A 20,597-nucleotide genomic window follows, 5' to 3' on the forward strand; every position below is an offset into this window, starting at 1 on the left:
CAGTGGTATTGGCCCATCTAAGTCCGCTGCACGCAGCCTGCTATTACGGCCATTCTGACATCGTCCTCATTCTTCTTGACCATGGTGTATGGCCAGATAGTGCGGTTCATGGCTTTGCAATGCCAGCGACGGTTGCATTGGGCCGGGCCCACACGGGTGTGGTGGACATGTTACTCCAGAATGTGCCAGGAAAAAGGTATCATGCAAGTCAGGACATACGCAATGACTCTTGTGGAAAGAAGTTTGGGGAAGTATCTCTTTCGTTTGCATGGCCATCAATAGCAAGCTGCACATAGGAACAACAGTAGTGATGTGCCCTCTGTCATGAAAACTTACGACAAGCAATTCAGGCCCATTTGTATTCTCCTTCTGAATCAATACCAGTAACAATTCAGGGCCAGGCAATTGCTAATCCCTCTGGATGAAGCATAGCCTGGACCCTGCAACGTCGAAATCCGCGCAGGAGCTCGCGCTTGTTCTATTCCAGGGCTAAACGGGAACGATCTGTCGGACATTTTCTTCCTGTCGGGGCACGATTCAGCCCCACTTGCCATCCATACAGCCTGGATTTGGCATCCCCCGGTTTCACTTTCTGAATCCTGTATGCGCCGATCTCATTCCTTGACAATTTCTCACCGGTTGAGGCTGAATCAATCTTTATTGACAGACTTGGGGTCGGAGTTGGATTGCCACTTGTGGGTCCTGACTCCTCGGTACTTACGAGGGAATTAAGGCTGAATTCTAACCTATAAATTCAGCCCCGGCACCCCTATTTCAGCAACATCCACCCTCACTCAATCCCCATTAAGCCACTGTGAACATTCCAAAATGAAAGCCTCTCTCTTGCTTGCGCCCTTCGTCGGCGCCGTCTTGGCCTAGTCAGCCCAGTTCTGTGATCAGTACGGCACGTACACCAGCGGGGCATACACCGTCAACAACAACCTCTGGGGCAAGGATGCGGGCTCCGGCTCCCAGTGCACCACCGTGAAGTCCGCCTCGAACTCTGGGATCTCCTGGTCGACCAAGTGGGACTGGTCCGGCGGCGAGAACTCGGTCAAGAGCTACGCCAACTCGGGCGTCCGTTTCACGAAGAAGCTCGTCAGCCAGATCAGCCAGATCCCCAGCACTGCCAAATGGAGCTACGACAACGCGGGCATCCGGGCTGACGTGGCTTATGACCTGTTCACTGCGGCGGATATCAACCATGTTACTTACAGTGGTGATTACGAACTCATGGTGTGGTATGTACTCATTCATTCCATTCACACTCCTTGTCCGGCCCCGCATACCGCCATCATCATATACTGACGCGCAGCCGCTGGGGGCTTTTTTCCAGGCTCGCCCGTTATGGTAATGTTCAGCCCATCGGATCCAAGATCGCTACCGCCACCGTTGACGGGAAGAGCTGGGAACTGTGGTACGGGGCGACTGGCGCGCAGAAGACCTACAGCTTCGTGGCGTCGACTCCGGTCACGAGCTTCAGCGGGGACATCAACAACTTTTTCAAGTACTTGACGCAGCATCACGGCTTTCCGGCGAGTAGCCAGTACCTGATTAGTGAGATCCCCTTTGCTCGATCTTTGATTTTGTTTTGAGTTGAGTGCAACAGCGATATACTAACGGACGAACTGGTAGATGTGCAATTCGGCACTGAGCCTTTTACCGGAGGGCCTGCGACGCTTACCGTGTCTGATTGGTCTGCAAGTGTGCACTAGTGGAGTGTCTTCAAGCGGCCGTGGATGATGCTAGCGCTTGCACGCCTATTGCTTTTGAGAGGAGAGAAAAGTTGGGGGGGATTTGGAGAAGTTCAGCCGTTGAGAGGGAGTCGATAAGTTCTGTTTCGGTGTGTTCGGTGGTAGGCCGTTGTGGACCCGATATATCTGCTTGTATGCGGGTCTAGCTAGATCTTACCCCCACCAATATTCAATTACTGCACATTCTTGCTCGGAGTCAAAGTACAGAGAACGGAATTTAGACTGATGTCTCATACTTCATGTCTTGCTATAGTAATAGCAATATGCGTTGAAACACATACCAGTCGGTAGGTCTCTTTTCCGTCACCCTTCCAGACACATTTGGTGGATACTTTTTTCTCCTAGTAGCATGTTGTATCACACGCCTGGACTGACTGAGAATCCAGAGGCAGGAGGGTAAACCACCAATACCACTCCATATGTCCGTGCTTAGGACAGACATTGATCAACGTCCGCGCGAGACAGACAGCCGGTATACCAACGGAAGCTCCGATAGGCACAACATCCGATGCCCTTCCATTTTGTTCTGGACAGTACTCCCATGAGGGTCCACTCCGTAGCGGGTGAAACCCTGACCCTGACCCTGAATTTTCAAGGCTAAAGTGGATAAATTGGATGTATACTACTACTCCTATAGCAATTTAGGCCACGGAACCCTATTCAACTTGCGGGCGGAGGTCTCAGGTAAGGCTATACTCCGTACAGACAAGCTGCTGCCTGGAGAAGCCCACCGTAGCCGGGAGAATTGCCTGATAATTCATGCTCTTCCGTTGCGGGGAGCCTCGGTTTTTCGATTGGACTGGACTGGACTGGCTGGACTGGACTGGACTGGCTGGACTGGACTGGAGTATGGTTGGGTGGCGGGCTTGTTGTCTCACTGTGAGACTTTTCTCTCCGGCGCTTTCCCCAGAATAAAGTCACGCAATATATTTCACTTCGTCTGGTCTGGTGCGGTATATCGGTGACAGTCCCGTGGCGAAGCGTCAGGAGATTCAGCGAGTGGAAGACAGAGAGTGGTGTACAATGTAGGTATATTGTTGGAAATTCGCTGGCTAACTTAGATGAGTACTAAGAGTTCATTCTAAACGGGGCGGCAGTTGGTTCGGTCATCACAACTACCGGTGTCGAGTGCCATTCCATTGGCTGCTAGCAGCGAGTAGCTAAGCGAGGGTCATTCTGCAGGACCGGGGGCCAGGGGCCAGGGTCCAGGGTCCAGGGTCCAGGGTCCAACTATTGCCGAGACGCGATTAATTGTAATTACTGTATTAAACCGAGATGCGGGAAATGTGGGGGCCGGATCCAGACCCTGAATAGGGTTGGATCAACTGCCCGGCACTTGGCACCCGGCAACTGGCAACTGGCAACTGGCAAGATGCTCATCTGAGACACATCCATTTTTCTGTCGGCTGTTTCTACTGTGGCACTTGAAAATATGAACCTCCGGAGAATGTCCTCCACTCTTTCTCCTTTCGTTCGAGTGTGATAGCAGGGCATCTCAGAGTCAACCCGGGCAGCGACTCGTCGACCCTACACTGTCAATGAGTAAGGCTGCCTCCACTGGCGACATCCAGCCCTAACCCATCATCCGAGCTACACATCGAGTCACGGCGTATAACGAGTTACGGGGTCTAGCCCCGGATGCGTGGGGCGAGACCCATGGCCGGTCTATGGAACAATTTCGGCGAAACAATACGTATAATATCAGTTGGAAAGCCGGTCCCCACCCTTAGGGCAGTTGATCCTAAATCATGCATGTGTCATCTTCCAACTCGACTACGGAGTATATTGGCTAATCTGTAGAAGTTATGTTCCACTATTGCCCGGAGGGTCTTGTGCTCATCCCTCAGAGCGCATTTGCGATCGCAGTGTACGCAGCCTTGGGGTTGTAGTTGCTGTCGAAAAGCAGAGGGCGGGAGCTGGCACGCCACGAATCCTACAGAAACACACCATCAGTATACGAGGATTGCTCAAGGCAAGGGCAAGGCGAGGCGAAGAGAGCTCTTACGGGATCCGCGACTCCCCAAACGGTGATACCCACACACTTTGGCTGGTGGAGACAAGCGTTGACGACCTGGGGTTTGGGGGCGAGTCAGCCAGAACATACAGCCCTCCACGATGGTTATCGTCCCATCTGATCCCTCACTCACATTCACATAGTCGGTGGTGCTGGCGCCCGCAATATCCAGCTCAGTAATGGCTACCTCACTCGTGCCCGCACCAGCGAGCGCATTGAGAGCGGTAAGAGGCTGTCAGCTCACTATACTACCTAGGCACGTCTGCTGGGAGAAAAGGGGTCACTTATCCAGGAACGGCCGCACCGGCACCGGCGCTCAGATGAGTTTGAGAGCCTGTCGGATCGCTTTTAGGAATTACATCCGGTGCGACACCCAGCACCGTCCGTTCACTTACCAATTCCATCAATAGGGATACCAGCGGCCAGCCACTTCTTGACATGGCTGACCATGCCATTCACCTTCGAGTACGAGGCGGAATCCAGGCTTGTCATCGTCAGTACAGACCTCCTCCCGCAAAAAAAGAGGCAGACGCTAGAACATACTTGTAGTCATTGATATAGAGCTTCGCATTGGGATCGGCAGCCCGAGCGGTTTCAAAGGCGATGCGCACAAAGTCCTCGCCGATAACATTGTAGAAGACGCTGTTGCGGAGGGAGCCGTCTTCATTGAAAATCTCGTTGACCACGTCCTGGATTTGAGATTAGATTACATGGGTTTGCGCAGAAATGGAGGGGGCCAGCTCACCCAGGCGTAGACTTTGCCCTTGTAGCGCTGCATCACGGTGGTAATGTGGTCCTTCATGACCGAAATGAGGGTGTTCTTATCGGTGATGGACGAGACCCACGCAGGAAGCTGGGAGTGCCACACTGAACGAGGTCAGCCATGTTACTGTCGTGTGTCCGCTGGTCACGGTGGCATATTGAGCAAGACCTACCCAGCGTATGTCCGCGGATCAGCTTGCCATTGGACTGAGCGAAGTTGACCTAGGGGGGGCCAGTGTCAGCGTGGGATGCGGTATGAGTTGGCTACGGTTTCTGACCAGGTAATCCGACCGGGAGAAGGAGAACTGTCCACGGCTGGCTAATTGTGGTCGTCAGGGTTGTGTTTTCCCCCATTTGTCTTTGAAGGAGTGTGACTCACGCTCAGTAGCATCCCACTTCATGCTGTTCTCTGGAGTCAGCTGGCCAAAGTCGGCCTTGACAATGGCAGGGGTCTTGGTGTTCTTGCTGAAGGTGTACTGGTCGCCAATGGTGCCGAAGTACTTCTTGCCGTGAGCCTTGAATTTCGTATCAAGACTCACCGCGGCCTGACGAGACACAATAGGCTCGGAGAGGACATTCGGGGCAAAGAGGAGAGCCAGGGCAGCCGCCTTGATTTGCACCATATTGACCAGGATGATGGTGGTGGTTGGACTGAGTGATGAACAGGAGGGGATGAGAAGATTTGCAAGCCGAGCATTCAGCCATGGGAGCAGACAGCCTTTATACTGGACAGGCCGCCGGGTCACTCCGAGAAGCTGCGGTTAGGCTGACATCCAGCAGTTGAGCGGCAGCATCTCCCAATTCAGAACGGCTGTTGCATCGACCGCCCTAGTGTAGAGGTGATTCGATTGTCCTGACCTGATACGGAAAATGATTCTCGATCCCCGATTAGCCTGAATGGTTGAATGAAGCGCCGGGGGTGGCGATGCTGCACGGTTTGGTGGCATTCAGGGTCTGATCTTCAGGGTCTGCCTCGGCTGAAGCCCTGAAAAGATCGTTTCGGCTAATACCGATACTACAATTCCCGACAAACCTCACTGTCCAGTCAGTTGTTGTCTCTGTGTCCAGATATTGCTGAACGCAAGATCTGCCTCCTGGCTTCTGGTTGCCCGCATCCACTTGTATAATCTCTCTGACTCGTTCCCCCTGGGGACAGATGTCATGTTTGGCGGAAACCGTCTGAAGTCTATAGTGTTTTAGCATGAAACACTGCCCCGTGGCTTGTCTCAGCGTAGAAATGATTCCTCTTGGCGAATCAGCCAGATTCCATCATGTCCTCGGGGACACTTGCTGCTGGCTGATTCCTTTCGACGCCACTTGGGATCGACCTGTCGTGACTCAATCCCTACCAGCAATCAAGTTTTGCCTCCTTGGATCCGAAACGTAGCCGGGCACCTCGCTGACATAAATTCAAACACCTGCCCTAGACGCATCCCGCGCCCGTCGCCGTCAATGGAGACCTCTCACTTCCTCTCAGTCACCATGTATCAGTCATGGGATTTTGGTGAGGGTCAATCTGGATCAGATGATGACGGTGGATCCCTGCAATCTGCAGTTGTTGTATCAGGGGAAGGATCCAAATGCCAGTGGGGAGTATAATAGTCTGCCGTGGCGGCCGGGGGTGCTTACATTGCAGCAGTAGTTTGGTAGTAGCGGGGTTTTTAGATTGCACTGGGTCGTGGCCAGCGAAAATGCAGCGATTTCATAGGCACAGATGTTATCCCGATGAAGAGCCCAGAATTTGGGCGTCAGGTGTCGCACGTCTGCTGGTTCGAACTCTATGATCAGTAGTATTGACGTCAGTATGGTGAAAGAATGGCGAAAGTATGTGAGCATACTGTAGCATCTGGTGACTTCTCGAGCGCGCATACAGCTTATTCGCATCTTGACCGAGCTGGGAAGATCATCGTAAGAACGATTGAAGAGATCTTGGTCGAGAAGATGGGTGATGGGAGACATTGGTCCTGTGCGATGGCTCAGCGGCTGATTCCTGGGAGAGAAACCCTCGGTCATCTTATACAGTAGCAACATACAAGCACACAACAGTCCCTTGTCTACGAGACCCATGTTACCTCATCTATGACTGCATAAACACGTTTTGCAGTTTTGCCTTCTCTGGTGCCCAGAAGCAGGTTTATTGGACGGGAAATTGGCTGCCGATATTTCGAGCTCACCATCGCCAAGATGTGCAGGACATAAGGATGGCGATCGAGATTACCAAACGCTTACCGAAATTGAGGGCGAGATTTGAGAGTGAAGTCTCGGCATCGAAGGATTTTTGTTAGAGTGGAGGCATATTTCTACTCCCCCTTGCCACTCCCCAGGTCGGTGCATTCACCAAGAACGAAACCAAAGACTCATCGCTGACTCTGAGACCTCAGAAGCCACAATTTCCAGCTGAAGCTCGATTCCGATATCACTCTTCCTCGTCATGATGTATGTGAAGATCATGATTGTGACAATGGTGCTGAGCTTGGTGTTTCTTCTACTCCGATCCAACAAGAAAATCAAGTATCCTCCTGGACCGCGGCCACTGCCGATACTAGGGAATCTGCACCAATTGCCACGGCGAGATACTTGGCGAACCCTCAAAAGCTGGCACGATCGATTCGGCCCGATCATCACCGTCTGGATGGGCTCGAGACCCATGGTCATCCTCGGGTCTTTCGAGTGCGCCAAAGATCTTCTCGAGAAGAGACCGTTCATCTATAGCTCTCGCCCGTCGTACTTGACCGATGGCATCGGCAGCGATGCTCTGGTCGTTGGGCTCCCATACGGCAACCGGTGGCGCAAACACCGCTTTCTCCTAAACACGCTGCTAAGCCGGACCCGGTGCGAGGATTACATCAAATCCCAGGACCTTGAATGCAAGCAGCTCTTGTGGGAACTTCTGTGGACCAACGACTTTGCGTACCAATTCCACCGCTTTGCTGCGAGTCTAAGCTTTTCGCTCGCATACGGGCAACGCATGGAGAGGGGCGATGAAAGCGAGGTGCAGGAAGTTGATCGCCTGATGCGCCAAATGTCAGACAAGGTCTTTCTGCCTGGAGTGGCGTTCCCACTTCTGAATTATCTCCCGCAGTGGCTGGCGCCCTGGAAAAAAACCGCTGCTTGGCTGCAGGAGACCCAGGCGAGATTCTTCACGCACCAGATGCAGAAGGCGCTGAGCCAGTCAGTGAAGACTTGGAGCCATATAGTACACGAGGTAGCCAGGAACAGAAGGGAAGTCTCGTTCAATGAACTAGAGATGGCTCATGTTGTGGGAGTCACCTATGAGGCAGGCAGCGACACCACGGCCTTTGTGCTCGAGACCTTTGTTCTGGTGGCCGTTCTGCAGAGGCCGGCGGTGGTTCGCGCGCAGATCGAACTTGACAAGGTAGTGGGCTGTCATCGCATGCCTGCACTCTGCGACCTTCCCCAACTACCGTACCTTCAGGCATTTGTGCGCGAAGTGCTGCGCTGGAGGCCAGTGGTACCGGGTGGCTTACACCATTGCACCAGCCAGGACGATGAGTATCTGGAATATCAGATTCCAGCAGGGACGACGGTTATCCCCAATCACTGGTCGCTTGAGTATGATGAGAGTGTGTTCCCCAATCCGCACAGTTTTCAGCCCGAACGGTGGATCGATAACCCTAAACTGCCAACGTGCGCGTTTGGAATGGGGAGACGAGCTTGCCCAGGCCGTCATCTCGCTCAGAACTCCTTGTATCTAGTGATTTCACGTATGTTGTGGGCTTATGACATTCGGTGCGTTGGAAGACCTCCGGATTCTTTCGCCATGACGCAGGGCATCAGTTCACGACCAAGGCCTTTCGCAGTCAGGTTTCATCCTCGGAGCCATCGGCATCAAAGCATCATAGAGACTGAGTATAGAAGACACAGCAGTAGTAGGACATGAGAGAGCTATGATGGATGGATGGATGGATGATAGACATACAGTAGCCTCAGTGGTTAGTCAGGAAGAGTCGCTTTGCATGGTTTGCATCGGTTGCTTTCCCCGCATCTTCACATCGCAGTCTCGCATTTGCGTACTTCTATCCTGTTCAAACCCCATCTCTTAAGATGACTGATATTGAAATCTCATCAAGACCTGAACGAACTGCTTCCCCTCGAGACTTGGAAGACGTCGGGCTCCCACCCATCCAGACGATCGGTACCACCTCCACGCCAGCCATCCCGCCAATTCATGCAGTGGACGTTGCACCAAGATGGAACGAGTCCAGAACAACCGTCTGGAGACTGAGTGCAACATGCTGGTGTGCCTTACTCATGGGCGCCAATGATGCTGCTTATGGGGCTATCATCGCCTACGTTGGTGTCAAGCTCGTCACTACAATATCAATTCAACTGACGATTCTAGCTTGAGCTATACTATCGCAAAAGCTACACGGTTATCTCGCTTGTATTCCTCTCCCCATTTGCCGGCTACACTATCTCTGCGCTTCTCAGCAACTGGGTTCATCACCGTTGTGGGCGAAGAGGTGTTGCTATCCTGGGCGCCGGATGCCACTTGCTTGCGTTTACTGTTATCTCCTTTCACCCACCCTTTCCAGTCCTGGTGATCATGTATATACTTGTTGGTGTAGGAAGCGGAATATACAACGCGGCCTGGAACGTGTGGATTGGCAACATGGCCAATGCGCACGAAGTCCTGGGAATCTTTCATGGGTTCTACGGGTTAGGGGCTACAACCAGTCCATTAATTGCCACGAGCTTGATCACGAAGGCGGGGTGGAACTGGTACTCAGTCTACTACCTTCTGGTACTATCTCCAAAGAATGATAGCATACCATGTCTAATCAGCAACAGGCCGGAGCAGCCGCGATCGAACTCATCTACACCACTACAGCCTTCTGGCGCGAGACCGGCACCGACTACCGGCGCGACAACTCCAGTACCACCACCACAACCGGATCCCTTAGCCAGACCCGTCTCTCGTTGAGCTACCGGGTTACCTGGATATGTGCCATCTTTCTCTTCCTGTACGGCGGCATCGAGGTGACCATCGGGGGCTGGATCGTTGTCTTTATGACCACCGTCCGCCACGGCAGCGCTTTTGCATCCGGCATGACCGAGACCGGCTTCTGGCTAGGCATCACCACGGGTCGGTTCGTCTTAGGGTTTGTCTCGCCCAGGGTGGGCGAGAAGCTGTCGATCGCAGGCTACCTGATCGTGGCCATCGCGCTCGAGCTGATCTTCTGGCTCGTGCCGCAGTTCATCGTGTCCGCGCTGGCGGTCTCTTTGGTAGGGTTTTTCCTGGGCACAATCTTCCCGGGCGTGGTGGTACTGTCGACGCGTCTTCTGCCGCGGAGTGTTCATGTTGCGGCCATCGGGTTCGCAGCGGCGTTCTCGATGGGTGGCGGTGCGGTATTTCCGTTCGTGATTGGGGCGGTTGCGCAGGCCAAGGGGGTCACGGTGCTGCAGCCGATCTTGCTGGCGATGTTGGCCGTGGCGTTGGGGGTTTGGGGGACGCTTTTCGGGGTGCAGGCAGAGACGCCGCATCAGGGGTAGTCTGGATTGGCGAGGGATAGGTTGTTCATGGGTGCTGATTGTTCGCGGTTCTTAGACTGTAGTTTGTTATAAGAAGTGCCGACTGATAATGTTTGTGACTTGGTGATCTATCAACAAGTTTGATATAGACATAATGTGATGAGCGTTATCTTCTTGTGTTCTAGGTTTGAATGCTTTGATACTTACTCCCTGCTTGTGCTCTTGGTTATTCTCTATCACAAACCACAGTTTGACCAGGCTCAATGGCCGACTCTCCCTGCAGTATCACTGTGAATGACCTTCAACATCAGAAATTACTTCTTATCAAGTGTAATTAGACCCTACAGACATTCGCACCTGTGATATCATCGATCACGGTTCATCAGCTGTAATTTCGCTTAGGGCTCCAAATCCGGCGATTTTGAGCTTCATCTCATTTCCATATTCACCGTATTTCTGGTGTTCTGGTAGAGGATTATCGATTATTTCCTTCGAACGAAGTTATAAATATGGCTTTCATCACCCTCAATCCTCCTTCTGCTCTTCGACCCGCATTCTCTCTTTCATCTCCATCCTTCCTTCTCATCGAGTCTCTCCTTTGTATTCCCATCGAGTCTCTCCTTTAGCCCTCTCTAGCAGAGAAAACCCACACTTTCCTTCATCATGCTTTCCTTTAAGTTCATCCTCATACTGGTCTTCGGTGTGCTGATTCAGTCTGCTGTGACCATCACCCCGACCACCGGTGTGACTGATCGTGACGAACAGCACGCATCGGAGGCCACTGGCGATGGGTTCACCCCTTTCGTTTCTGACCACTCCGGTGGAATTGACTCTGTTTCTGATGATCTGACTACTCGTACCGCTGCGGTGGATCCCCTCACGGACTTGAACAATAAAGCTGTACGTCCCCACCCCGCTCCCTCCCCCCTACATCGATACCACGCTGACAGTTCACCAAGCCTTGCCGCGGCGTATGCTCGGTTACCAGACAGTGTCGCTGCAGGAACAAGCACTTGGACCTCGTCAAGATCTGTCCGTGTGACCACATCGGAGAGCATTGCGGTTGTCCCGGCCGGCTGGATTCTCGGGATGGCAATGAGGCTGATGGCTCCGCTGTTGAAGAGGCTCCTGCCGCTCCAGCTGTTGGAGAGAGCCCTACCACCCCGGATGCCGACAAGGCTGAGACTCCTGATGAAGGTTCTGCGTCCAGTGGTGGTGTCTCCCCTGCCATTCCTTCGATTGTGCGGCCGCAAGTATGCCCCCTTCATCATCTACTACATCCCACCGATCGATTCCATCAAGCTAACATGCATCACAGGTCTGCAAGGGAAAATGCTCGGACGAGCACATGTGTGCCTGCAAGAAGAAGGGAATGACCAATCCTGTCTATTGCTACTGTGACAATCCCGGGAAGAGGTGCACTTGCGGAGCGAAGCGCGCTGCTAGGGATGCCGCTGAGGCTGTTGACTCTGCGGTTGGGGATGAGGTCGCTGCCACTCCTGATGCTGCCGATGTTGACGCTGAGGGAGTTGCTTCGTCTGACGATGTCTCCCCGGCCAATCCTCTGGTGGATCACAGACGTGTACGTCGACCTTCGCCCCTCATCATCTTCATGCTAACCAAACACCAGGTCTGCTACAGCACATGCACCGCTTCGTATATGTGTCATTGCAGGCACAAGCAGGTCCGTGTGCACTGTGGTTGTGACGATCCGGGCAAGAAATGCACCTGCGAGGTTCTCCATGCTACCAGGGATGAGGACGCTAAGGACGAGGACGCTATGGCTGATGAGAGCGCTGCCACTCCTGAAGCTGCCCATGTCACCCCTTCTGATGAAGTCGACCTGTCTGATGACGTCTCTCCTGTCGATGCTCTGTCCTCCAGACGGCCTGGAGTAAGTCCTGACTCTAAACCCAGCAGAACTCTTACTAACATCTCCGTCAACAGAAATGCTATGGAAGATGTAGCCTGTGCACTGGAAACTGCAAATCCAAGTACGAATGCCAGTGCAAGGGCACCAACGTGGTCTCTCGCTGCGGTTGTGAGAGGCTTGGTCAGAAATGCCAGTGCAAGGGTCCGTGGCGTGTGAGGGATGTTGATGCCACGCAGGATAAGCCTGCTGTCAACGAGCCTTCTGCCACTTCTGATGTTGACGAGCCTGCTCCGAACCCTGATGACACTGTTGACTCGGATGCGCTGGACCTGTCTGACGACGTCTCTCCTGTCGATGCTCTTTCGTGCAGACGGCCTGGAGTAAGTCCTGACCCTAAACCCAGCAGAACTCTTACTAACATCTCGGTCAACAGAAATGCTATGGAAGATGTAGCCTGTGCACCGAAAACTGCAAATCCAAGTACGAATGCCAATGCAAGGGCACCAACGTGGTCTCCCGCTGTGGTTGTGAGAGACTTGGTCAGAAATGTGAGTGCAAGGGTCCGTGGCGTGTGGCGAGGGAGGTTGAAGCCCCTGCGGTCGAAGAGACTGCTATAACGCCTGCGTCTGCCAACACCACTGACGTCTCCTCCGTCGATTTCGTACCACGAGTGAGTCTCCCCCTTATCCAGAGCCAGATTCACACTAACCAGAACCAGGAATGCTTCACCCTGCGATGCACCCAAGACCACAAGTGTCTGTGCAGAGACGCCAAGGGTGACCACATTATTCTTTGTGACTGCAAGACGCCCGGGCGTCCGTGCAGCTGTCCCCATCGTCGCGATGTGGATCCCATTGAGAAGACTCCAGTTACTGAGGAGAACGTCCCAGCTCCAGACACTACGGGCCTTGCTGTCACGGACGTCACTGCCCTCGATTCCACGACCATGGTGAGTCTCCTCGCTTTCCACAAGTCAGTACACTCATACTAACCATGACCAGCAATGCGTCAGCCAGAGATGCATGCGCGACCACAAGTGTCTGTGCAGGGACGGCAAGGGTGGTTGGAAGGTTCTTTGTGACTGCAAGAAGCCCGGGCGTGCGTGCAGCTGCCCCAGTCGTCGCGCCGTGGATACCTCTGCACCTGTTGTGGAGGACACCACCGAGGACCACATCCCAGCAGCTCCTGACACCACCTCCATCGCTGAAGCCGAAGAGGCAGAAGACTCGAGCCCCCCAAGAGTAAGCCACCCAGCCAGCCACACCCAACCCTCACCCCCATCCGCCATGCAACTATACTAACAACACGAACAGAGCTGCTACGGCACCTGCAACCAAAAGCGCCAGTGTCGCTGCCGCGGCAGGACCTGCAGCTGCAAGAGCCCCGGCGAACAATGCAAATGCTACGTCCCTTTCTTGCCGCCAAGGGAGCTTGACGAGGCCACCGTCGACTCTGCATCGACCTCCCCTTCCGTTGATGAGGAGTCGACACCCCTGGAGAACGAGAACGAGAACGAGAACGTTGATGGGCCTGCACCTAGCGAACCTACCACCGAGGACACAGACCCGGAGTCAGAAAGCGCTACTGACTTCACAAATGTCGAGAAATCCCCTCTGGTCGCCCGTGGCGAGGTACGTCCATCTCCCAAGTCAAGTCCCATCTGTTACCCCAACCAAACCCCCAACACACACACACACATACAAACTAACATGATGCAACAGCCATGCTGGGGCATCTGCGACAAGCAAAAAGACTGCTACTGCGACCACATCCGCTCAAACTGCAAATGCGTGAAGCGCGGCCGCCGGTGTTTCTGCGACAAGGGGGTTCCCGATCTGCCTCCAGGAATGGGTGGGGGGGTTACCTATTAGGCCAGACCAGGTATGCTTACCTTACCTTACTTTATTCCCTCGTCCTGCCATTTGGCCACCTTTGGTTTCTGGTCTAGGAATTGGGTAACAATTGTGGGATGAGGGGACTGGGTATAGGATTGGGTGATGGGCTGTCGTTTTAGTTTTTGTTATCTGGTGATAGCATGTGTATCATGTTTGCTTTGTGTTTTGATCCATTCTCTGAATCTACCGGGCCACGGAATCGAGTTCAGCTTTGGCTTGCAAATCTGAAGTAAAGTGTGATGGTGATGACAAGGAGTAGTAGTCTTGGTGTAATTCACAGTGATGCTGAAGCTCTTAAGTGCAGCATGGCTTCTGTTTATGCTCATGTTGTGGCGTAGTCTCAGCAGTATTTGCATGAAAGGTGAGGACAATCCTCACGTACTGGAAGTCCGAATGCAAATCTTTATTCCCCGACGACCTCAACTCTCAGGCTAAGAAGCACACAGACACCAGTCATTAAGTAGCCCCCAAGGCAAGCAACAATTAAGAATAAATGAACGCCCAACTCCCCTCCCATAAAGTACACAGTAACGAAAACCAGGAATATTTTTGAACCCGCATAAACGAAACACCCAAATCGCGCCTCCCACTATACCACGCACGCAATTGCACACGGCGTGGGTCAAGCCCAAAGCAGAAGGCATCACAGATTTACGGCGACATCATCACGAAACAACCTCCTCCTGCGGATCCGCCTTGACCTCCGCCTCCCCCGACTCCGTCGCCTCGACCTGCGGCTCCCGCGGCGGCTGTGTCTCGACCTCCACCCCCAACAACGCCCCCTCCTGTCCCGCTATCGTGCGAAACAGCCCCAACTCCGCCTCGACCAGATCATCGAAGATGGTCTCCTTCTCCAACCACGCCTCCTTCCGCTTCACCTGGATCTTCTCCCAGGCCGCCTTCAACTGATCACCCTCCTTGCGCGCCCAGTGCATCTGCCGCAACAGCAACCGGTACAGCTGCGGGCCCTCGAGCAGCAGCTCGTGCACATCGAACCCCTTCTCTGAGCCGACAGGCGGCACGGAGAGATCCTCCTCCATCTCCTCATTCGCGCTCTCGCTGTGCTCCCCCAAATCCTCCCCCTTGGGCTGCGAGAGCTTCAGCTTGATGCGCTGCACCTTGCCAGCCGGGGTCCCCGTCGGGGTCGGTGCGGCCGAGGACGAAGCCGCCGCTGCGGTCGCCGCCGCCGCCGCGAGCGTGGTGTGGTGTTTCGGGACGGGATCCGAGGGCCGCAGCGCTTCGGTTTCATGCACGGTGCGCATATGTTTCGCTAGGGCGTCGGAACGGGTGAAACTCCTGTCACATTCTACATGCGTGCGTGCGTTGGTTGTTAGGTTAGCCATCTGAACCAAATCGAGCCGATAAACCTTGAGCCGATAAAATTGGCGCTCCCGTATCGCATAGAAACAACCTCAAAGGGGGGGGGGCAAACAAACCAGGCAAAGCGCAGTAGAACGGCTTCTCGCGCGTATGACTCCGCATGTGGGCGCGCAACGCATAGCCACTCGCATGCGTTTGCCCCTTCCGACTGCAGTCGGCCCATTCGCACGAGTACTTCTTCTGGCGGCTGCCAACGTGCTCCTCGTGGATGTGCTTGACGAGCCCGTCCATGTTCCCCAGATCCCCCGCGTCGCAGCCGTCCCACCGGCACACGGTCACCTGGTCGTTGGCCTGGCCGCTGTAGTCGTCGTCGATGCTGCCGCCGATGAGGGCGTAGGTGCCGGGCGAGTTGGGGATCTCGCCGGAGGTGTCGGAGGAGATGGAGGTGGAGGGCGAGGGCGGCGGGATATCCTCGGGGAAGGTGGTGGAGACCGGGGTGTTGCGGTCCCAGGAAGCGACACCGCCGCCGGTGGTGCGCCGGCGTTTCGAAGGGGGCATGTTGTTGGCGGAGTTGGTGACGGAGCCGGAGGGCGAGAAGGGTGGCTTGAGGTCGTCGCGGTCCGACATGTCCTCGTCGGAGGCGATGGAGGAGAGGGGGGAGCCGGGGGATTCTGTCATGGCGACAGTGTAGTGGTGTTGTTGTTGTTGTGACTGAGATAATAGTGAGCAGATACTGTGGAGGATGTAGACAACGGTGAATGCGATATTAATGGATGGGTTGTTTGGAGGCCGAGAGGGTCGGGCGGAGGGCGGAGGGCGGAGATTATGCGATCGCAACCAAAATGCCACGTGACGCGCCCGTTCCTCCAAAACAAAACCCGGCTTCCTCTCCGCGTCTGTTCTCTTTTCCTCTTCTTCCTCAACATGGGAATCGATGCATTCCGCTCTCTTTACAGCTCCACCCCTACCTTCGAGACTAACAGATTCAGGGTAAGTCGACTGTGCGTTCCCACTACTCCCCGAGATGATGAACAAAAAAAGAAGAATTCTGCAATTCCGACAGTCTCCTAAATACTGTGAGATTGGATGTTGACTCTTCTACACTTGATCTGATCGTTTTTACATCACTGCACTAAGCCTCATGCTATTGATCGGAAGCTGACAAGTGCTTAAGCAGGTCTTCTGCGACTACCAGATATAACTATCAACCGATAATCATCAGCTAGCATAACTTACTGTGATCCATCCAATTCATCCACTCCCTCTGTATCCCCGTAATCATTACCGCTCCTCCACCTCAGTATCCCCCAACGCTCCATAGCCGATGTGGCCAGTGCGCGTCCGAGGAGAGTAGGCATGATGATGATATGTGGTTGTTGAAGACTGTAAGTCAGACTTACAGGAAAGAAAGAGGGAAAGTTATGATCTGGAGGGGTGCGTATCCCCTGCTTCATCGAACCCTGCTCTACCTCGTATGGAGTGAACACGACCACACAGAAGCACTAAGCTAGATAGTATAGTATTCTAAGTTGATCTTGATCTCAGAAGTTATCTTGATATAGAGATAGGAGAGGTAACACTTACAGAAGAGTTCAGCCTGTTGGTACTGCTCTTCAATAATAAGCGGTGTTGAGCTGCATCAGAACAACCAGTGATGCCTATTCGTTTCAAGCCTGAGAAAAAGAAGCAGCAGATACTTACACAGTCTGCGCTCTATTACTCCGTAGTAAATGCAGTCTGTCTCCTTCCATACCAGATCCAAGTAGTGTATCGACTAAAGTACAGACCCTCCTCCCATCAACTACGGAGTACACAACAGCCCAATGCAAGACCTACCAAGGTAATCAGTCTCCTCGACCTGCAATCAAATGCCACTGCAGTATAAGAAACCCCCACTATCCACTGCACCCAAGTATAAACCCACGAACCCTAATCCAACTCCCACGCCCCACAGTGGATCCCCCTTTTTCTTTTTTAGCTGTATATAACACAAACTTTCACTTGTCAGCACAAATAGTCAGTGTGGCCGAGTGGTTAAGGCGATAGACTAGAAATCTATTGGGTTCGCCCGCACAGGTTCAAATCCTGTCGCTGACGTTTTTTGTTTTCTGCATCTTTTCCTGTATCTCGAATTCCACCATGCTATAATAAAACAAACAAGCTTATTTGTACTTTTCGTTCTTTCTTGATGAAGTTCGTATCTTTTAGTAAAGTCTTCCTTCGTAGCGTTGCCTTTTTTTTGGTTTCAATTTTTTTTCCCCTGGCTTCGCTGCTACACTGCATACAGTCTCCGAATACTGTAGTATCGATGGTCATAGGTATCCCAAGGGCACATTGTGTACTCTTTACCGAGATCTATCGAAGCTCGAGCCCCAGCCAGTTGTGCTGTCCCGAAAGACCATCTTTCACAATGGATCAATGTCTAGAACTGTTGAGTCAGTCCCCATGTTACTTTCTCTAATTGTGTTGTTATCAAGGTCTTCAATCTACACAATCCAATCGTGCTGTATGTATCGTAATGCAGAGGTCAAGTTGAATCGCTGGTTGCCTCAATCATCCTTCGAGGAACAAGGTAGTACTGGACACACATGAGGGACACTACAGGCGGCAATCGCTTCTCTTACATGGAGACGAGTCAACAGAGGATATCTCTCAATAAACAGCAGTACTAGAGTTGATCGGACCATGGATTCTGGTAAACTCAGTTGAGATACTCTAAGGCTCCGTTGATCGCATAGTGGATGAAACTCCAGACCGGCTAAAGATCGGATACTTCATTAATCAAGTTGGATGCAGGCGTCGGGTATGGTCGGACTGGAAGGAACGGTCTTGGAATGGAAAAAAAAAAGAGAGTAGTAACACTTCAACGAATAACTTCTCGAATCACAACAGTAGAGCAGATTGCCCCCTAGTATCATAATCATCATTCCATCGCACGCAGAACCACAAAGCCCGCAGCCGAGCCCACCCACAGCCGTCATGAAATACATCAAAAACTGCACTTCATGTCAACGACCGACAACATCGAAACAAAGAAAAGTCATTACATCATTAAGCTCATCATCATATCATAACATACACCACCACCACCACCCACAGTCATCAAGCGTACTGCGCCATCGGCACGCGCGAGGACCTCCCCGCCGACCGCGAGCGCAGACTCGAGCTAGACCCATACTCGGAGGGATGGTGTTCCTCAATCTCATCGGGGTACATGGTGCGGGGATCGTGGTGATTGCGGTACCCACCACCGCCCTGGCTCTGGGCGCGCTGCTGGCGGCGCTGGCGTTTCTGCTCGCACTCCTCGCGTAACTTGTGGCGCTCCTTGCGGAGTTCGGCGGCGTGCTTCCACTCCTCGGCGGCGCCTTTGATCCCCCAGGCGGCGATGCCGACGCTGGCGACGTCGCTGAGGTTGGCCTTGAGGCGCCGGCGGCGGGCTTCTTCGGGAGTGATCTCGCCCTCGCGCAGCTGCTCGGCGCGTTTCTTGTGCTTCTCCATATTTTCATACACCTCGTGGGCGGCGTGGATGGTGGCCACGGTCGCCAGCCCGGTCTTGACCAGCGTCTTGCGCGTGAGTTTCTTCTGGCGCTTTTCCTCATCGGTACTGCTTCCCAAGTCAGAGTCACAATCCTCGGGTTTGGTGCTGGGGGAGCGATGATCATCATTCGGGGCAGCACGGGTACGGCCGGCTGCGTCGTCGGCTGGATTCATCGGTCGACTCACATCTCTTGATTGCCGGGCGCGCCGCGGGCTGGACCGATACTGGCGGTACTCGTAGTCGCTGTAGTCCTCGGGGTAATCGTAGTCATCGCGCCGCGACGAGCGGCGGCCATCCCGGTCCCGGCGGTCCCGGCTGTGGGGGTGGTCCTTCTCACTCAGCCCCAGCGCGGCCATGCCCTTGTTGATGTAGTCCGAGACGCTCTTGCTGCGTCTTCTCGGGCGACGGTCATCGTAGCTGTCCTGCGAGGAGGATCGGCCGCGGCTGCGGCTGCGGCTGCGCGGGCGAGACTTGGACCGGAACCGATCGTAGGCCTCCTTGCCAATCGCCGCCAGGGCCCCGGTGGCGGCGAGATTCTTCACGCCGCTGTTGCTCTGGGAGCGGTGGTGATGGCGGCCGCGCGAGCGCGAGCGCGACCGGGACCCGTTGAGGAAATGGTTTGCCGCGAGCCCCGCCAGGGTGGATTCGACGACATGGCGCTTGGAATGCCTCTTGGGGTCGCGATCCACCAGTCCGTCCGTGCCCCCGGCCGCGATGGCCGCCGTTAGAATGCGTTTGCCCTTCTCGCCCGTCCACTCGCCAGGATCCTTGCGGACCCGGAAGGCCTCGATCGCTCCGGCGGTCAGCGCGGCCCGCATGGCCTGCGCGATGCGTTGCTGGCTTCTCTCGCGCCGCTGGCGGCTCCGGGAACGGGTCGGAGAAGGCGAGTAGGAGTAGGATTTGCGGTCGCCGCGACCCTGCGAGCGCCCACGCTCCCGAGGTCTCGAGCCCGACGAGGCGAGAGCGCCCAGCCCGAGCGCCCCGAGGGCTTGTTCGGAGATCGACTTCCGTCGACGAGGGGGGGAGCGGCTGTCGGATGGGGAGCGGGAATATTTCCCTCGGTCACCTGGGGGGTGTTAGCACGGTTTTGTGATCCGATGTTGCTGAAGATGGTGTTTGTGGTGACTGGAACGAATGCCAAGGGATCTGGTGGGAGGGGGGGGTACGTACGACGGTCATCGTGGCGTCGAGACCGGCGATGCGAATGACGGTAGTAGTCAGAGCCATCGTCGTAGGGGTCGCGGTGGTTCACGGAGTGGGAACGGCGCACGCTTTCGTGGACGGTGGCGGCGCGGGTGGGTTTACCCTGCGGGGGAATGCCGTAGCCGTACTCGTAGCCGTAATCAGCGGGGGGATAGTCGCGGTGCACGGCCTCGAAGGACTCGACACTGCCATCGCGGTGATGACGCACGACATCAGTCTGATGGCGAGTTGGCGGGGGATAGTAGTCAGGATCGTAGCCGGCCGACGGGCGAGAGTATTGACGACCGTCGTAGTAGGCCATGGTGTAGGATTGAGTAGTAGTGGGGGTGGATGACGGGGGGGAAGGGTGGTTTCGACGATAGATGGAACGGCTATGCCATGCAGAATTCGATGAGATAATCGGATGAATGGAGAGGGAGAAGAGAAGATAGAAGAAGGAAGAGATGAGTAAGTTAAAAAAGAAAGAAAGAAAAGATGAAGGAGGATGGAGTGGATATCGTGGTGTTTTTTGGTTTCAGGCTCAATTCAGGCCTCGTTCAGGCAGGCTCTTTATTGGTGGCGAGTGACGTCGTGGGGAAGTCTCAGGGCTGTTACCCCTCAGTGACTTGTTCCGTCGCTGTGAGAATCACTGCGGTGTCAGGTACCAGCCAGGTCCCTTTTCATTGTTCCCGATGATGACAGGCGTGTCACCTTCCATCCCTGCGAATTGAAGGACTATGAATCGTGTAATCCCAGCTGAACTGAC

General features: G+C 54.2%; 7 protein-coding genes and 1 non-coding gene across 8 annotated transcripts; 5 read left to right on the plus strand and 3 right to left on the minus strand.

Annotated features, from left to right (window-relative positions):
• The first annotated feature begins 802 nt into the window (after positions 1-802).
• Positions 803-1,852, plus strand: BP01DRAFT_415242 (glycoside hydrolase family 12 protein). Its single transcript, XM_025579122.1, has 4 exons — positions 803-878; positions 918-1,241; positions 1,337-1,557; positions 1,636-1,852. Exons 1-4 carry the CDS (start codon positions 829-831, stop codon positions 1,713-1,715), a joined length of 675 nt encoding a protein of 224 aa, XP_025432207.1. The 5' UTR covers positions 803-828; the 3' UTR covers positions 1,716-1,852.
• Positions 1,853-3,597: 1,745 nt separating this feature from the next.
• On the minus strand, positions 3,598-5,153 carry BP01DRAFT_415243 (endo-1,4-beta-xylanase; the record flags this gene model as incomplete). Its single annotated transcript, XM_025579123.1, has 10 exons — positions 3,598-3,687; positions 3,760-3,825; positions 3,902-4,000; positions 4,065-4,102; positions 4,164-4,252; positions 4,312-4,457; positions 4,514-4,635; positions 4,704-4,752; positions 4,809-4,849; positions 4,910-5,153. The coding sequence occupies 10 exons, from the start codon at positions 5,151-5,153 to the stop codon at positions 3,598-3,600; spliced, it is 984 nt and encodes a 327-aa protein (XP_025432208.1).
• Positions 5,154-6,991: 1,838 nt separating this feature from the next.
• BP01DRAFT_294670 (cytochrome P450) lies at positions 6,992-8,431 on the plus strand (the record flags this gene model as incomplete). The annotated part of the gene is made up of 1 exon (XM_025571785.1): positions 6,992-8,431. One exon carries the CDS (start codon positions 6,992-6,994, stop codon positions 8,429-8,431), a length of 1,440 nt encoding a protein of 479 aa, XP_025432209.1.
• Positions 8,432-8,575: 144 nt separating this feature from the next.
• On the plus strand, positions 8,576-10,649 carry BP01DRAFT_397453 (MFS transporter; the record flags this gene model as incomplete). Its single annotated transcript, XM_025578507.1, has 4 exons — positions 8,576-8,844; positions 8,894-9,295; positions 9,343-9,993; positions 10,614-10,649. The coding sequence occupies exons 1-4, from the start codon at positions 8,596-8,598 to the stop codon at positions 10,647-10,649; spliced, it is 1,338 nt and encodes a 445-aa protein (XP_025432210.1). The 5' UTR covers positions 8,576-8,595.
• Positions 10,650-10,686: 37 nt separating this feature from the next.
• BP01DRAFT_381864 (uncharacterized protein) lies at positions 10,687-13,767 on the plus strand (the record flags this gene model as incomplete). The annotated part of the gene is made up of 10 exons (XM_025577330.1): positions 10,687-10,923; positions 10,983-11,276; positions 11,342-11,605; positions 11,654-11,917; positions 11,971-12,276; positions 12,330-12,566; positions 12,615-12,845; positions 12,898-13,137; positions 13,210-13,527; positions 13,618-13,767. The coding sequence occupies 10 exons, from the start codon at positions 10,687-10,689 to the stop codon at positions 13,765-13,767; spliced, it is 2,541 nt and encodes an 846-aa protein (XP_025432211.1).
• A 413-nt stretch (positions 13,768-14,180) lies between these two features.
• On the minus strand, positions 14,181-15,883 carry BP01DRAFT_317271 (C2H2-type zinc finger protein). The gene is made up of 2 exons (XM_025572608.1): positions 15,228-15,883; positions 14,181-15,097 (listed from the first exon to the last, which is right to left on the minus strand). Exons 1-2 carry the CDS (start codon positions 15,787-15,789, stop codon positions 14,457-14,459), a joined length of 1,203 nt encoding a protein of 400 aa, XP_025432212.1. The 5' UTR covers positions 15,790-15,883; the 3' UTR covers positions 14,181-14,456.
• A 1,244-nt stretch (positions 15,884-17,127) lies between these two features.
• On the plus strand, positions 17,128-17,208 carry BP01DRAFT_t113. The gene has a single exon. It is a non-coding gene; the product is annotated as a tRNA-Ser (tRNA).
• Positions 17,209-17,831: 623 nt separating this feature from the next.
• BP01DRAFT_397458 (uncharacterized protein) lies at positions 17,832-20,153 on the minus strand (the record flags this gene model as incomplete). The annotated part of the gene is made up of 2 exons (XM_025578508.1): positions 17,832-19,715; positions 19,820-20,153. 2 exons carry the CDS (start codon positions 20,151-20,153, stop codon positions 18,214-18,216), a joined length of 1,836 nt encoding a protein of 611 aa, XP_025432213.1. The 3' UTR covers positions 17,832-18,213.
• Positions 20,154-20,597: the final 444 nt, after the last annotated feature.

Source organism: Aspergillus saccharolyticus, assembly GCF_003184585.1.
Source record: "Aspergillus saccharolyticus JOP 1030-1 unplaced genomic scaffold BP01scaffold_11, whole genome shotgun sequence".
NCBI lineage: Eukaryota > Fungi > Ascomycota > Eurotiomycetes > Eurotiales > Aspergillaceae > Aspergillus > Aspergillus saccharolyticus.